Below are 18,060 nucleotides of genomic sequence, written 5' to 3' on the forward strand. Positions count from 1 at the left end.
CACTTAACATCCGACGTCCAATGGCACTCCAGATCGTGTCCGTATCGCATCGGCCGGTCGCGGACCGTATTTCTACGACACATTTAGGCTGTGCGCTATGCTAGGTGCTAGGAGCTAAAGCTAGCCACGCACGGACACCACCGCTGGTGTTTGTTGCCACTGTTTACATGTTTAAATTTGGTCAAGTAATTATTCACCTTCATATGTTTTTCTTTTCAGATGAATGCTAAAGCAGTGGAGGGCATGGTGCCATTTATCTGGACCGAACCATCCGATGGACACGTAGCAAAGCACACATTTGGCTTTTAAACAATAAACCAATTGTAACAAACTGGATTAGTAAGCTATATTTTTATTTCTTTATTGAGCATTTTCATGCATGATTTCACACCATTATTTTAGTCAGTTTAAATGATGAATACAGGCCTACAATTTGGTCTATACAAAGTGCTAATAGGACGTCCACATGACCTGTTTTGAACCCGATTTCAATTTTGTGTTTTATATATGTCACTAATCTACGTTAAAGTATAACTATGTAATCTGATATTTCAATCTGCACCCAAATGTGACGTTTTGTCTATATTATTTATGAATGAAGCAATATATTCGAGTAAATTGTTTTACCATTCACGGTCTGCGTTTCCAAACGGGTCGTCATTGTAGAGTGACGTCATTTGTAGTCCGTCTGTGAAGTCGGGGTACTCCCCCCCCCAACTCCACAAGTGGAATTTCCGAGTTCAAGGGGGCGTTCCCGTACACACTTTCTGGTTTGAACTCAGAAAAGTCTGACTCCCGATCATCCTCGAATGCAGCATACAGTTGTGTATGTGTACATTTGAATGTATTTAAAGCATTTGGAAGGCTTGTGTTTTGTTTACTAAGTGTTTTAAACAGTATGGTCACTCTTTATTGTAGATTTGATAGCTGGGTGAATCAATTTTTTTTGTCAGCTCGCTCTGTGATGCGTGAAACCTTCGTTTCTGTTTTGGAGGATTTCATGGCAGGATGTGACATTGAAGGGGAGATTGTAACATTACAATGTTTTAACTGACTTTAAAAATTCCTCACCTTCATGAGGGGATGGAAGCGTCAGAATGCTTTATTATAAATTGTGTCGGAAAGCGTTTGGAGAGAAAGATGGGTGTGCATTTGTGCCCCCAGATATTCAAAACACCTGCTCAACCTGTTTTCACCGATTAAAAAAATGTTTTGAAATCTGAGACGTATTCACTGCTCTGCTCACTTTTCAAAAATGAAGCTGATTAAGACTTACCTCTGCTCATCAATTGCGTGGCTTGGCAAATAAATGTATCAATTATGACTTTGCGCAGCATTTGCCAAATAAAAGCCTTGGCTACTAGACAAGTAGTGGTTGGTGCTGAGGAAGTATTTTTTGAGGTGATACATTATGGCAAGAAACCAAAATCTTTGGATGTTGCGGAGGAGCTAGGTTATGGTAATTAATAAAAAAAAAAAGTGATTGAAAAAATATAACTCAAAAATGAAATACAAAAGCAATTATATAAATGGCAATAAAAACAACAAAAACACATATACAGTTTAGATAAATAAACAAATTAAAAGTAAAAAATAAATACAAAAATAAACAAGATAAAAATAAATAAATAAATGTGGAAACAAACACAAAATAAATATATAAACAGAAGTCATATCAATCAATAAATAAAAATGCTCTGCTCTCATATTTATTTATTTCATGCTGCAGACAAAGTCTATGGAGGATCAAAACTGCCATAATTTAAAAAAAAAACCACACAAACAAATTAAAGTGAAAAAAAATAATATATATATATATAATTATATAAAAAATATATAATTCAAAATTTCAACCAATAAGGGAATAGTTCAACACTTAAGATTGCCCCCTTATTTGAATAACATTTCCTTGCAACATTTCATGTTGACATTACCTAAAGCATGAAAAAATAATAATAATATGAGAGCAGAGTGATATTTAATGATTAATATTTAATTGTAGTTATACATTTTTTATTTTTTATTTATTTCCACCTTTATTTTTTTTTAAATCTTGTTTTTTATTATATTCATTTTTACTTTTATGTATTCACTTATGTATACACACATTTTTTTGTTGCTGTTTTTGTTTTTATTAAAAAAAAAATATATTTAATTTTTGAATTATATTTTTTATATTGGTTTTTATTTTCACTTTTATTTATGTTTATTTATTTTTATTTTTTTTGGGCCGTTTTGGTCCTGGTTTAGCCTTGCTTGTTAACGGAAATCACGAGTCTTGTGTAGGTACTGTACATGCGTACTTCCAGTATTTTTTTTTCAAAACAAAATCATCTGTACGTCTTTTTTTGTCTTCTTTTTTTCTCTTTGACGTGAGACGTTTGAAATGATGTGAGATTGTGTTGAGATCCTGATCTGTGGTATAGTTACAGGTTAAAATAATATAGGTAATAGTAAACCCTTTAGGGGAGGTGTTAATTACTTGCTGTCGCTGCAGCAGGGCTTGGTCCCTAGTTAACTATTTCTTGTACACAAGCATAACAGTAGCGCCATTCATCATTAGTAATTTAAAGCAGACAAACACATAGTCCACAAAGTCTGTTTACAATTCAAACGTCAATTCGATTTGTCCACATGACCAGTGATAATAAAGTTTTTAATGACATTTTTTTAATCAAGTTTTTGAACTCATCAATCAACCATTTGCAGACCAATGTCAAGGAGGATCTGGCCACCTTCAGATCAATACATACTGTTCATCAATGACCTGACCCAAAAGATCAGATATGCCATCGTCACTATTGCTGAAAGCATCCTACGGCAAACCTAGCAAGAATTTGAGGACTTTCTTGATGTGCGTCATGCACCCATTGAATGCGTTTTTGAATGAGAGGAAAAACGTCAATATGTCTTTCTCGCTTTGCAATTATTTCCACAGATGGGACTATTTATTTGCTTTTGCAATAAATGTGTTCAATTGTAAAGAGACTTCAAGGACACCTGCTATTATGTTATGTTTTTTTTTTAACCATTTAAAAAATTATCTAAATCACATGTCTGTTATGTGCTGTCCTCAGAATGTCCCAATTATCAATGATTACAGTCATCATATTCTTGCCATGATATAATTAGCACAATTTAGGGCCCAGTGTGAGCCCAACAGTGAGCTGGCCTTCATCCCCATCACCTTTACTGCCAGGCTACTGGTGAGTCAGGATCTCACAGGGAGTGTGCACGGAGGCCGGCTGCTTGCTTCGACTCGGATTGACAATGTTTTATCTCCTGGAGGCAGCAGTTCATACACTATATTGCATTTACATGTCACATGGACACACCGAAAAAACACAAATACTCCCCATGCACTGCAACCCGCATTGTTAACTTTACCAAACAATTCCTAAATCCTAATTTGTTGGAATTTAGATGTTTCTGGGGTTGGTGAAAGACTCTGGTTGGTAACCCGGTGGGTAGTAGGTAATGTCTGGTCGGTGCTGGATTTCACTTTCCTTTATTTTCTTTGATCCTTCCTCGGGTCTCCTGACAACCTCATGACTCTAGCTGGATTCTGAAGTATTCGGTTTAGGTGAACAGTATGGGATTTTTAATAGGTTTTAGGTGAACTAATGACCACACACTCGCATACAAAAAAAAAATAATAAAAAAAAAAAAAAAGAGAGAGCAATGATGACGACATGTCAAATCGGTAAAATTACTGAATGAACAATACTGAGCTCTTTAAAAAAATAAATAAATAAAACTTTACCAAACAATTGAATAATCAGACACTTACACCATTAGCTCACACCCAAAACTCAATGCAGCTCTGCTTATCTTTCACAAAGCCACCACTGGCTAATTCAACAACAACAACCCACACTGTTGGCTAACACAAAAGGAAAGCCTGGTGGAAAGCCTGGATCGAGTGCTTTGCACGTTGCTTGAAAGTGGCTGTTTTGCCCTGTGTCTTCACACAGCTTTCCTTCAAGTCAAAGGCAAAGAAAAGGGTGTGCTTTTTAGTTATTATCTTAATCAACCCCACTGTTATGTACAAACGCAAGAGTTTAAGACCTTTAAAATCAAAGTAAATAAATAAAAAGTAGCTTACTAAAATTACTAAAAGAAGACTTCACTTTCAATGGCAACTTATTCCATTTTTGTGCAGCATAACAGCTAAATGCCGCTTCACCATATTTGCTTTGAACTCTGGGCTCCAATAATTGAACAAAATCTGGAGACAAAAACGTTTCTTGGCTGTTTAGTTAGCAACAAAGTGTGAAAAAGTCGTGTAAACGTAATTGATTGAACTTTCCAAAAACACAACATCAAACCGGTAACATTTCATTTTTGGCAATACTCCATCATGAATAAGTCATGCTAGCAACGTGGATAATGTAAGGGGAAGTAAAAGGAGTTAACTCATTTGCTCCCAAAACGTATAAATACGTTCTATTTTACATGTTTTAAGTGTCCCAAAGATGTATTTATACGTTTTAAAAAAAAAATATTATGCGAGAGCATACAGAAGACTTTGATGCAGCCTTCCAACTGCAAAGAAAGATTGAATAAATGGTAGTTATTACACAAACGGCCAGCAGGTGGCAGCAGAGCAAAATAGATCAACCAGGGCCATGTTGAAAAAAAGCTCATTTACTCACAGTTCTAAAAAGATTTGTGAATAATGATGAAACTTAGCTATATTCTAATGCTAATTGCTGCAAAATGGAAACAGATAGATCTTTCCTGATGAAAGAAGAGACCCTCATCATTCTTTTAGTAGGTTCCATGTTTTTATAACAATAGAACACAATATTCTATGGGCCTTGTAAAATCAGTCAAAATCCAGTAAAACAGCCGGGAGTGAGGGGGATTGCTTCTGTGAAAATGGCTGCGAGTGAATGGCTAAATCCAAATCCTGCTAGCAGCTTCAAGAATGCGTACTGCACCTTTAAGGGCCACATTTCATTTTCATACCACACGTGGGCCTGCTCATTCATAGATGAAGTATAAAAAATGTGTAATGTCTAATTATTTGAATTGCACTCAATTAATGGAGGACTCTTCATAATATAAATACTAAGTGGGTGGTATTAAAGAAAAGTGGGTGGGGCATGTGGCCATCCCTGCAATAAAGACACACTTGCGTGACATCACACTGCTAAGAATATCTATTGGAGAAGGCGTACAAGTGGTATCGAGGTGCACACAGGCTGGCCCTTTTCAGAAGAAAAGTGTGAGGGGGGGGGGGGGGGGGGGAGCAGCGAGAGGTCACAGTAAGTCAAGAAAACAAGCCCTTTTCCTGAGCCAAACACAGCCACTGCACACCAGCCAAACTCAAGGCTAGACTATTAACTCAACAAGCTGCGCAAAAATCCCAGCAATGAGGCGGTCGACCGTCAAGAAAGGCAGATAACCGCGGCAGCTTCGTTATCGTGACATCAGTGACATTACCCAAGGAATCCTCAAAGACCGAGTATCTCGTTGGCATGATGACATTTTGCGCGAAGGCTTTTTTCCTCCACTTACAGGTCGCCTCTGTCAGACGCATCATCGCTGAGCCTGTAAAATTCAACAAGTTGACGGGCCACTGATGATAGCCGGCGACGAGCACTCAACCAGGCAGCTCATGAAAGACATGTGGGGTATTTTTTCAATGATTTTTAATGAAAAGAAAAAAATAATTATATGAACCATATTTTTTTATTTTATTACTACATTTTTCTCATAACAAATGGCAGCGTATTGCATTCATTTAGATTTATATTTTTTTTTCTGTGTAATTTTTGGGAGGGCTTTTTTTTCGTTGTTGTAATTTTTCAAAGTTTTACGTTTTATTGAATATTTGTTTTTCTGAGTATTTTTCTGTTTTTAAAACATTTCGTTCCTGTTTTTCTGGATAATTTTTTTTCTGTTTTTCTGAATATTTTTCTCTGTATAAATTTTCCCCGTTTTTCAAAATACTCTTTTTTTTTGCCATTTTTCCAAGTGAATGCAATATGGTTCAGTTTTAAAATCAGGCCCCCCTGTATTACTTTATATTTTTGTCTTAATTTTTTGTGTGGACGCAGCCAAAAGGATTTTTACACTTGTACAGCTTGTTAATGTGTTAAAAAAAAGAATTCTGCTGACTCTTGTAGATTTTTAAAAGTGACCGTATTGGCTGGGCGATTAATCAGTTAGGCCGTACTGTTTATTAGGAATGTGTGAGTACCAATGCCAGGTATCGTATCGGGTATTTCAAGGTATCGGTAGTCACAACAGTGGTATCTACTGCCCTCTTGTGGTCGTTTTACAATCAGAAAAATAGAAGAACAGAAGCAATTAACTCATTCACTGCCATTGACGTAAAACAATAATTTAAACTATTTCTATTAGTTTAAAAAAAAAATAATCCACATTTGTTAAGAATATGAAAACCTCGATTTTTTTTATTGTACATTTAGAACAGATATGAAATTTGTGATTAATGGCGAGTTAACTAGTTAAGTCATGAGATTAATTACGATTAAAAACTTTAATCGCCCGACGCCCCAAATTTTTTTAGATTTTCTTTCCTTTAAAAAAAAAAAAATCATTCACTGCCGTTGACGGCTATAAACGACAAAAAATAATTTAAACTATTTCTATTAGTTGAACATTGTTTTTCCACTTTTGTTAACAAGAGTATGAAAACCTAGACTTTTTTATTGTACATTTATAACATATACAATTTTTGATTAATCGTGAGTTAACTAGTGAAGTCATGCGATTAATTAAATGTTTTTTTAAATAACCGCCTCTTGCCCCTCATTTTTAACAACATTTTTTTTAAATGAATTTATGGCAGTGAATGAGTTAATGTCACACAATTTTTATGAAAAATGCTAAATTGGGATGTATAGGTCTTTCTTTAAAATGATCTATCATTTTTTTTGGGGGCGGGGGATTTTTTTGTATCAAAACTAGTAGTGGTATCAGTACTTGTTATTGGTATCGGTGACTACTCAACTTTTGAGAACTCCAGTCTCACACAGAAAAAAAAAAAGTACTATCGAACATTCCTACTGTTTATTGTCATATTTTTCTTTTTGTGGACACAGCCAAAGGGAGTTTTCCGCCTCAAATGTGCCGACCACATCATCTCATTTGGAAGTAGGAATCACACTTGACCAAGGTTGGCGGTGTAAATACCATCTGTCCACAGAAAAAAAAGGCCCTTCAGCCTTACACGCTCTAGTATAAATTCCACTTTATATAATTCCGGCACAGAAAATGATGCGTTTTTTGTTTTTGTTGTTGATTTTAGTCCAGCAGTTTCACTCAAAACGTACAAACGAAGATACGAATACCGTCACTGCTGAGCTGCGGCATGTTTTCCCGTGGTTAAAGAACCGAAAGGTCAAAGGGCCCTGCTCGCAGCTCCAGAAGCTTTCATGACATTCTGTGTTCCGATCATTTCACAGATGACATGCATGAGATGTGCTCGAAACGGAGGCGACATGCACAAATCCTGACTGATGCGTGGATCATATGGAGTAAATATGTCAAATGAATTGGTTAGAGGTGGTTAATATAAAACCCAGATCTGAAAGAAAGGCTCAATTTGGACCTGGCCGGGCTCTGTTGTCCTAATAAGAGAGACTCATGATCAAGGCAAACCGCAAAACACTTTGAAGTACTCGTGTAAATGTGGACTGAATCTTTGATTATGTGCACTATGGATAACCCAGCCTCTGTGCATACTAGGGGGAAAAAAATCTCTGAGAAAAAAACAAAAACAAAAACAAAGCCTCAGAGTATGTCACAGTCTTCATTTACCTCACTTCTAATAATGATTATTTTTATAAACTGATTAATCTGTTGATTATTATTGCAATTAATTGATGACATTTTTTTTTTTTTAAATCAATTTACTCTACCAGACCAATCCATGCTTGGGCACGGTGCAATGGCCCTAGTGTGAGTGCGCATCTCGGACTGTGCAGTGCATTGTGGGTAAGGGGGACGTTACCCGGCTACCAAACAGCAGTCAAGAGTAATGGAAAGCAATGGAGACTTAGACGATTTCAACCGCATGAAAGTTGATTTAAAGCGTTTTTTTGTCGCCGCCGTGGATTGCCCCTTACAACGAGGACTGCGTTCGGCAACAGACAGAAACGGAAAGACGAACTGGCGGCTAATCGTTGGAGACAAAGTCATTTCTGACCCCTTGAAGACAAGTGACGGATGGCTGGAAGAAGGCCATGGTTCGAAACTTCGGCCACCTTGCAGGTCAGCCGATATTGCTGAATGTGTGCACTTTACCGGGAGTTGGATCGAGGGCACAAAACCAGGAGACGGGATCAATAGACGGGTAGGATCTTTCTTCACTGAAGGGGTTAATTGGGGCTAGAAGCAGGTTCTTAAATGACCGTCACTCCATTAGTTTCGTTACACGTACGTCCGCTAGCAAGATTCGTGATCCTTCCGTCTGCTCCCTCGGTTTCAGGATATGGACAAAATAAATGTCTTCGAGAAGTTTTCCAATTTAGCCTCTTTTACGTCCTTTTCCCTTTCTTTTATCCACTTCTGTTCAAAATGTCACTAAAGGCGTGCCCCAGGGATCAGTCCTGGGACCAATTCTATTTTCAATATATCTGCTAATGTGTCAAATGCATTTGATCACTTTTATGCAGATGACACTATAATTTATTGTTGTTCATCCTCACTTAGTCAGGCTTTTGAGTTTACAAGCTGCTTTTAATGTTGTCCAGTCTCACCTGAGGAGTTTGAAATTGGTTCATGGTCTTCTTTAACACACTTTATTTAATTTTTAATTTTAATTTTGTAAAATGTACTCACATTTATTGTATGTATAGTCTTAGTTTTAATGACGTGTGCTGCTAACCTCTTGCCCAGGTCACCCTTGTAAAAGAGATCTTGATCTCAATGGTTTTTTATCTGGTTAAATAAAGGTATTATTATATATTCTGACTGGAAATTGGGAAGAGTGAACGAAGGTTTACAAGCGTTCACTTCCGTCTTCTCGAGCTTTGCAAAGTTGATTTTTGTGTGCCTATAAACTCCATTAGGACAGTTAACTCATTCACTGCCATTGACGGCTATATATGTCAAAAATTCATTTGAACTATTTCTATTAGGTTCACCCCCCACCCCCCCACTTTTGTTAACAAGAGTATGAAAACCTAGAAAAAATGTATTGTACATTTAGAACAGATATAAAATGCGTGTTTAATCTAGAGTTTAAATAATTAAACAAAAAATAAAATATTTTTTAATAGTAATTAATCGCATGACTTCAATAGTTTTTAATAATTTTTAATCTGTTCTAAATGCACAATACATTTTTTTCTAGGTTTTCATACTCTTGTTAACAAAAGTGGAAAAACAATGTTCAACTAATAGAAATAGTTTAAATTAATTTTTGTCGTTTATAGCCGTCAACAGCAGTGAATGATTTTTTTTTTTAAAGGAAAGAAAATATTAAAAAATTTGGGGCGTCGGGCGATTCAAGTTTTTAACCGTAATTAATCTCATGATTTAACTAGTTAACTCACCATTAATCACAAATTTCATATCTGTTCTAAATGTACAATAAAAAAAATCTAGGTTTTCATATTCTTGTTAACAATTTTGTGGAAAAAATTGTTAAACTAATAGAAATAGTTAAAAAAAAAAATTTGCGTCAATAGCCGTCAATGGCAGTGAATGAGTTAATTGCAATTCTCTGTTCTTCTATTTTTCTGATTGTAAAACGACCACAAGAGGGCAGTAGATACCACTGTTGTGACTACCGATACCTTGAAATACCCGATACGATACCTGGCATTGGTACTCACACATCCCTAATAAACAGTACGGCCTAACTGATCAATCGCCCAGCCAATACGGTCACTTTTAAAAATCTGCAAGAGTCATCAGAAAAAAATGTAACTAACTAAACTAAAATAATTGTTGACGTTTATAGCCATCAATGGCAGTGAATGAGTTAAAAAGGCATCAAGTGCACCTGTTGTTTTGTCACTTCAGACTGAAAGCTGTTTAAACAATGCTTGCAAGCTCAAAGGTGGTCAAACACTTTCAGCACTCCATTCGCTGCCATTCAAATGACGGCTTTGTTTGGTAGCAAGTTTTTTTTTTAATCAACTTGATTTTCACGCATGCGCAAACGTAATGCGCACTTCGCTTATTTAGACGTCCGCACAAGTTGATCCACGTTCACATTCATCCCTCTGAATTTTTGGCTTCAGGAAACGAATAAAGACTACGTCCTTCATATGTGGGCGGTCGTAGTGTCTGGAGTCGTTTCTGCAAGTTCCATAACAGCTGTGTTTACCCGGCATGGTTTCCCCCCCCCCCCCCGGAGATAAACGAGAACAAAACAAGCACTACGAGCATAGGTCATCAACGAACTGGCTTTAATTTTGACCTCCTTCCGGTTCAAGCTGCTGAAGTCACGCGACCTTGCGGTCTAAAAATAGCATTCGTGCGGTACCCCATTGGGAGGTAATGATCAGCTTTTTTAAAAAATTAAATGTTTTTTTTTTCACGTTTTATACTACACAACATCGCAACACAGCCAGAAACCGCCGAAGTAAACACAGGAAGTGGCGGAACGTTCTGTTGTCACAGGAAGCTAACGTGAAGCTAGTGTCATGTAACACTGATCACCTCTGCGGCATGGAAATATTTGAATGTGGAAAGTGGCGACTTGCAATTTATAAATTTATAAATAAAGACTTGACTGGCACATCATTTTTTTCCCTAGTGTTTTTACTGTGAAATTGTGATTTCATTAATTCATCTATATTACAGTTTTGAAATGGTGCCTTTTCATTTGCTTGCTGTCTTTTAATTTACGTACCCGGAGGCTGATGCTTGGCTTTAATCATTTTGGATGATTTTATTATGATTTTTGCAATGTCTGAATGATATTTTGTGTCTCTTTCTGTAATGCTTTTAATGTTTTACGTTGTGCATTTTGACTTTATCATCATAAAATTCTACCCTTGAAATGATGTTTATCCGTGTTGTAAAACAGCTTTTTCTAATAAAATGTTTGGAAATATGACTTTCTTTTCCCTTTGGTTTCCTTTGTTATTATTACGATTTTATTCCTGTATTTATAATTTTTATTCATTGACTTTATTGTCTAAACAACACAACTTTATCTTATAAGATTTTCCGCATGATTTGACTACTTTATTTCAATATTTTTTTAATCCATATTATGACTTTGAATTTAGATAACAATATGTTGTGAAAATCCCAGTTTTATCATAACATTTCAAATGTATTCCCATAAAATGATGATCTTTCTTTACTGTCAAGACAGCTAATGTATTAATTAAGCATGCCACCTGTCTAAACAGATCCAAAGAAACATTCCTAAGTGTCGCTTTACCCGCCTCAGCATCTCTGCCAGGGCGCATTTCGCTTGTTGTCCTGCTGCAATGCCATTCCGTATGAATGTTTATGTATGTGCTGGTCAAGCTACACACGGATTTGAATAATGCTTGCGGCCCTGCGTCACATTGCACAATAATCACATCCGCTCAAGTGCCGTGTGCAGCACAAAAAGTTACAACAACTCGCATCCGAGTCATCCCGGTCATGAGGTCCCAATTCAATGGCCGCCCACGTTTCCCCAAATCGCTGCTTCCGCTTAATAAATTAACGTGATAAGTAAGTAAGTGGGGACAGTTGTTATCCTGAAGCGGGTTTTTTGTCTGCCAGCGGACGTATCGCATTCCTGCTGAAGGCGGGGTCAGCTGACCCTGAGGGAGAACGTGCAGTGGGCAGTCTTCTCACAGAACACTTTTTTTTTTTTTACAGCTGAGAATATTTAGACAATAGAGATGGTAATTTTGTGGAAGAAAGATAATTCTTGTAAAACTACAATGATAATATTAAGTGAAAAGACAGATTATTTTCAGAATAAAGCCATCATTTTAAGTAGTGTTATACCGGTATCAGGAGGGGCCCCGCTACTGCATTAAAAACAGTGGTATCGGCATCGGCAAGTACTAACAAGAAACATGCCGATACCATTATTTCACTGCATGCCGAGCCAACATACCCTATTGGTCCTTGAATGCTCTGAACCAATGGCAGGGCAGCTTTTTCATGTTGAAAAAACCCCCAAAACCCTAGGTACGGTACGGAATCGGCCGATGCTGCAAAACTGGGTATTGGAATCGGTATCGGGGCCAAAAAACAGTATCGGAACACTAATTTTAAGGATATATTTTAAGAACAGTTGGGTCAAAAATATTTCAATCTGGGTGAAAAAATGGCTAATCCACTACTTGGGGTTAAGCAGCTGACTCAACTATGTCAAAAAATTGGGTTGTTTTGTATAAAATGACAACAAAAAAAAGGATAATTTTGTCCAAAGCACAAAAAATTGGGTCGTTGTCTACAAATCAACCAAAAAGTTGGGTAAAATTTTTAACCAAATTGGATTATTTTGACTGTAATTTTATTTTTTCTATTTTTAACTCAGAAAGTTCTAAGGGAAAAAATCAGCTAATTTCACAAAGCATACAATTGTAATATTTTGTGAAACAAAGCCGTAAAGTCAATAGATTGAAATTGTAACGTGGGAAAAAAAAGTTATTTTGCAAGAATAAGAGTCCTAAAAATTGAGACTTGACTGAGTCTCAATTGACTAAGACTGAGTCCTAAAAAAACCCTTCACATTATGAAAATATTTCAATATTACATTAAACATCAGAATTTTGTAAGAATAAAATCATCAAAGGTGGGCAAAACTGTCAGTACAGCGCCCGTCATTGACGGATGGCCACTTTTCGACAAGTGCTTTCGCAGTTTCGGTGAGTGCTTTATGATGCGAAGCCACGTAAAAATGCACGGACTGAGAAGGACCGTTGACAGGACTACCACTGTAGTACTGTAAACCGGTTTCAGCCGGTATGCTCAGTCCGTGTACTTTTTCGAGGGTTTCCCGTCATAAAGCACTCGCCAAAAATGCGGAAGCACTTGCCGAGAGGTGGGCATCCGTCAATGACGGGCTGATGTGACGATGGTTTTGCCTGCCACTGAAAATCATATTACATGAAATAAGAGTACTTTAACAAGGACTGAAATACAATACTAAATACATATTTTATTGTACGAGAGTACAGATACTGGGGCGATCACGTTATTTTTTATGCAGATCGTTATCGGCCGAAAAAGATTGGATTTGAGATTTCTTCAATTTCTAAAGGCAAGATAAAATATTCTATTTGCTTACTTAATGTGAAGACTTGCTGACTTCGAGCCAAATAAAACTTTATCATGATGGGAATAGCTTTAATTGAATTTATTTTTAAAATTACGACAATTTGGATGCACTCTTTTTTTCTTTGTAATGCATTGGCAAGGTACCAGATCGAGATGTTTAAAAACAAGTTGAAACTTTTGGAGGATAAAGATCTCATTTAAAAATATGATTTCGGTAATAACGACCTTATATTAATTTGAGAACAAACTAATGATTCGAAATAAAATAGGTATGTGAGCAAAGTCATTTTACAGGTAAAACTTCGTTTTTATAAATTCCTAAATGTGGGTAAGAAAACATTACTCCAAGAAAAAATTTGGTCAAGAAAATCTAAATTTAAAAAAATGCTCTAATGATATAAAAATAAATCAATAATGTGATTAAGGTGGTCATTTTACAACAAGGACTAAAAAAGTAATATCCCCCGTATTCCTTCTTCATAAATGTGAAATGCTCTCGGCTTCCTTTGCTCTTTTCGTCAGTAAAGTCTGGGATATACAAAATAATTCAAGGTGGAGGACGACGTCCATTTGGGATTTGTGGCAGTGACTTTAGTGACATGTCAAAGTAATCAACACATTAAAATAACGGCTAGAGGAGGCTTGAAATATTTGGAAAGCGGCGTGTTGAAATTGAAAAAGCTTTGTGTTCTTTCTACAAACACAGACGCAGACTTTCCACTCTTTGCTTTGGCATCCCATGCGTTCACGTCCCTTTTTTTTTCTTATTTTTGTCGGTCACGGCTCGGAAACAGGAAAAAATCTCAGGGTGGAAGCCTGGAGCAAACAGCCTCAGCTAAACGCAGGTACACATCGGCGACGCTCGCTTTAATTGTGTTGGGCGCGACGTCGACGCTGATGGACCGCGTCGCTGGGAAGCGGCGCTGATCCTCAGAAGCCCGGGCAAAGTGCCGGTTAAATGCACAACAGCCTCGGCCAAGACACACACAAGCAATTTGGAGCAGCAGCGGCAGCAGGCCGTCTGCCACATGAAGATTTCTAGGACCAGTTCAGAGCCTTCGTGTTGGGTTTTAGGCACATCGAAAGGGTTCGGGTTACGGCCCTAACCCTAATTAGGATAATATTATTAATTAATTATTATTAATAGAAATGACTACTGTGGTGTCTCGTTCCAATATTCCACCCATCCCACACCCAAGACCGACCCCGAACCCCCAGCCATTCTCAGGAAATCCAAGCCAAGATGGTGCTTCATTTTCAAGTAAAAAGTAAAAAAAAAGTTGGAAGTCAACACGAAACTTAAAACCTAAATTTAAATCCAAATATGCTGAATATGGTGTGGGGATATTTTAATTCACTCCCTATGAGAATACTCTACCTCTAACCTCAACCCTATCCCTATTTTCATCTGTACTGGGGAGCTACAACTACTCAGGTGTCAGGAAAGTATGGATTCAAATAAAATGGAAAACACAACAATACAGTGGTTCTTAAGAAGATTATTATTTTTTTAATACATGTGAATGAATACATTTTAAAAAAATTGCTTATTAAATCGCAATCACAATATTGAGGGAAGGAAAAAAACTAATCAGTGAACTGTTGATATGCTGAAATCAGAAGATTTGGACAATTTTAAATTAAACAATGGCTCCAAACAATTACTCAATTATTAAAATAGTTATTGATTAATTTGATAATCGATTAGTTGTCGATTAAGCTCTAAAGGCAACTATATTATTTTTCAAAATCTTTCAGCCCAATTGTAAGGACTAGTCCACTTCTTTGTACGTTACACTTCTGGCTGATGATTGATTTATATAGCCTCGCAATCTCTCAGAGTTAAATCAATATTTTTAACCCTTTCATGCACAAATTATGTTAACCTACATTTTTTCTCAATTTCTATTACGGTTTAGGCATGAAGAAAAAAATAAATAATCGCCTTCATTTTTTAATTTTTTTTTTCAACATACATTTTTTAAGGAGTTGGTGACATGTCCACTAGGATGGATAACGTGCATTTGAGCAACTGATGTAATATGTTTGCAAGATAAGAAAATACATCAGTTATTCGACAGTGGAATGTCACCATTCATTAGACTGCAAAATATTGCTATTATAAAAATTTAATGATGATTTAAAGCAAAATAAATAAATAAATAAATACTGCAGATTAAGTATTTTCAAAAGCAACAAAGTTACAGCAACACTTAGTTGTAGTCAAAATACAGCTAATGAAGTCCAAAGTCTAATTAAGTGGACTCATGATCAATCACCATTTTCTCAAATCACAAAATCAATACTCTGATATTTTAACAATTATATTACTCCTCAGTTGTAGCTTGTTGTCCCAATATATTTTTTTTACTTGCAAGGGCTTCCTTGACACTTATTCCTTCCTTGCAAGTCACATCTGAACTTCTGTCGGCCATCTTGTTGTCTGTCTTTCTTTTTTTTTTGCACTTACAAACGTTGACCACTGGATGGCAGCGTATGTCAAGACTGCACTAGTGTCCACTGGAGTGGCCAATGGCCAACTGTGGCAAAATTATTCATTTCTATAAGACACTGTAGTAACCACTATTCATGAAAGTGTTACCATAGTTAAATATTTACCACTTGGTAGAGTTCAATGAACAAACATCTGTTTTCTCTCTCAATCAGTGTTAATTTGACTCCTTAAAAGTCTACCCCGACTGGTATTTGATCCCCAATACTGTGCCATTCAGCCATCACATCTCGTCTCTCAGTCTTTGTAAATAACGAATGTGATCAAAAGTACATCAGTTATTCGAAAGTGGAATGTCATCATTCATTTGACTGTAAACAACAAGTCCAACTTTGAATTGAAAACCATCAACTAGTTGAGAGCATTTCAAGCATGTTATGTTGACCACAGTTTGTTCTATGAGTGATCATGACTTCATGGTCCCAAACTCCTTTGGTTCGAAAGTCTCTGTTTCTGGAAATGAGGAGGAGGAAAATGCCACCGATTTGTCTCTCTCAAACTGGAAAAGTGCAATTACAAAATTCGGAGGTAATCTAACACTCCGTAGGAGTTAATCTAACTGAAATAGCACCTACTCTGGAAATCATTTAACTCCGAAAATGTTAAAATTACACTTTGGGATTTAAAATTAACTCACAAATTTTTTTTAACTCTGGACTTTTAACACGCCAAGTTTTGCGGTGTTGATAAAGTCACATATGGTACTTACTTAATTATGGATAATAAAATTAAGCAGAAAAAGGCCCAAGAACAAATCACCCCTGTCAAAAATGGTTTGCAACCGTGGTGAATTAGTGGAAACCTTTATTATAACCTGCCTAGGAACCTGCATCATCCGTCTCAGTTCAGAAAACAAATGGAATATTTAGAGGTTTAAGGTACCATGTTCAGAAACTAAATATGTCTCCTACATATGGTGCCTTAAAACAACACAAGCAGATAATGTAACAATAATCACTGGCAACTATTCTTCATCCTCTGTAAAGAACGATCAAAATGACTGCGCTTTACTGAGTGCCTAAGAGAAGTGGTGACTCCACACCCTCACCTCAGTGCATATACCAGGAGCAGCACTATTATTTGAAGTATGAAATCATGATGCACCAACATTTTAATTTGAATTTATATTCTATTGGACGATGTTATTCCTCTGTTTTACACAATATCAGTGTTCAAATATAAATTACAACGATAAAAAAAAAGAAAGGCAGAACGGCTTAATGGAACTTCAATGGGAGAATGATTTGAGATAAGAGTGTTTTGGTTAGGTTATTTTTCTAAAATGTTCAGCCCTAATATATCTGTATAGCATGCAACCCTATTTGTATGTCTGACTGGCAACAGGTGGATACCATCTAGTGGAAGAACATTTTATTGTTCTGCCGGTCGATATAAATCACTCGCAGGTGAACAATGATACAATATTTGTGGGGAAAAACTATTTTTGGACCAAAGTGTTTGCAGTCATGTAAACTGCACTATACTAGGAGCTATTTCTAATATTTTTGGTTGTAGAGCTTTGTGAGAGGTCAAAAAAAAAAAAAGTAACTGCTACACACTACTACCACAAAATCAGCTTTGTTGTGAAATGCCCGGCGAGTATTTTTTGCACTACAGTTGCCCCCAGCCTGATGCTGACTCTCTGTCACTGATGTGTGTCAGTCAAGTGAAAGCAGCCCTGGCAGGCGACATCAAAATCACATTATCCCATCAAGCATAACATTGCTTGGCAGAATCGAAAAATAAAAAGATTTCTTACCAGGCAGAAAGTGCAGAGCAGTGAGATGAGAAGCAAATCCAGACTGTGGAGCAGCGCAGTGGAGCCCATCACTGACTAGCTGCAGTCACTTAATTCTTCCCCGGAGTCCTCGCCGGCTTCTCCCAAAAGATGCTGATGATGCTTGGATTTGAATTATTTAATCTATGCTTCAAACTGGAGTGTTATGTGCTTTTTTTTTTTTTTTACTCCATCTGGCTTCTCTTGCTGCTTATGCTCTGTAATCCAGCAGTTTTTTTTTTAATTTCCTATCATCTGAACGTTTATAGGCTCAGCAGTGCTCACTTTATTCCCCCCCACCCACTCTTTTTTTTTTTTGCATGTGTGTCTTCTAAACCCCCCTTCCCTCCCTTTCTCGTGAAATTACATCCACATGTCAGCACTATTTATGTCGCTCTGCCTTCTGCGGTGGGAAGTTCAAATGAGTCTTTGTAGGGGGAAGAGAAAAACCAACGCTGTATTTTTAGGTCTTTTTAAAAAAAAAAAATCCCCCTCAGACTTGGAGCCATGACGCTTTATTCCAGCCACGTCTTCCAAAAGAAACGTG

At 36.7% G+C, this 18,060-nt stretch overlaps 1 protein-coding gene across 1 annotated transcript in view; it reads right to left on the bottom strand.

The window, feature by feature from the left end:
* pth1r (parathyroid hormone 1 receptor) overlaps window positions 1–17,564 on the bottom strand; it is a 79,845-nt gene extending 62,281 nt beyond the window's left edge. The window contains exon 1 of the mRNA XM_086090415.1: window positions 17,496–17,564. Within this exon, the coding sequence (XP_085946541.1) occupies window positions 17,496–17,564 (69 nt within the window). The remainder of the gene's footprint in view (window positions 1–17,495) is intronic.
* Between the last annotated feature and the right edge of the window lie 496 nt (window positions 17,565–18,060).

Source organism: Leptonotus elevatus, chromosome 1 (genome assembly GCF_054856555.1).
Source record: "Leptonotus elevatus isolate MCC_2025b chromosome 1, RoL_Lele_1.0, whole genome shotgun sequence".
NCBI lineage: Eukaryota > Metazoa > Chordata > Actinopteri > Syngnathiformes > Syngnathidae > Leptonotus > Leptonotus elevatus.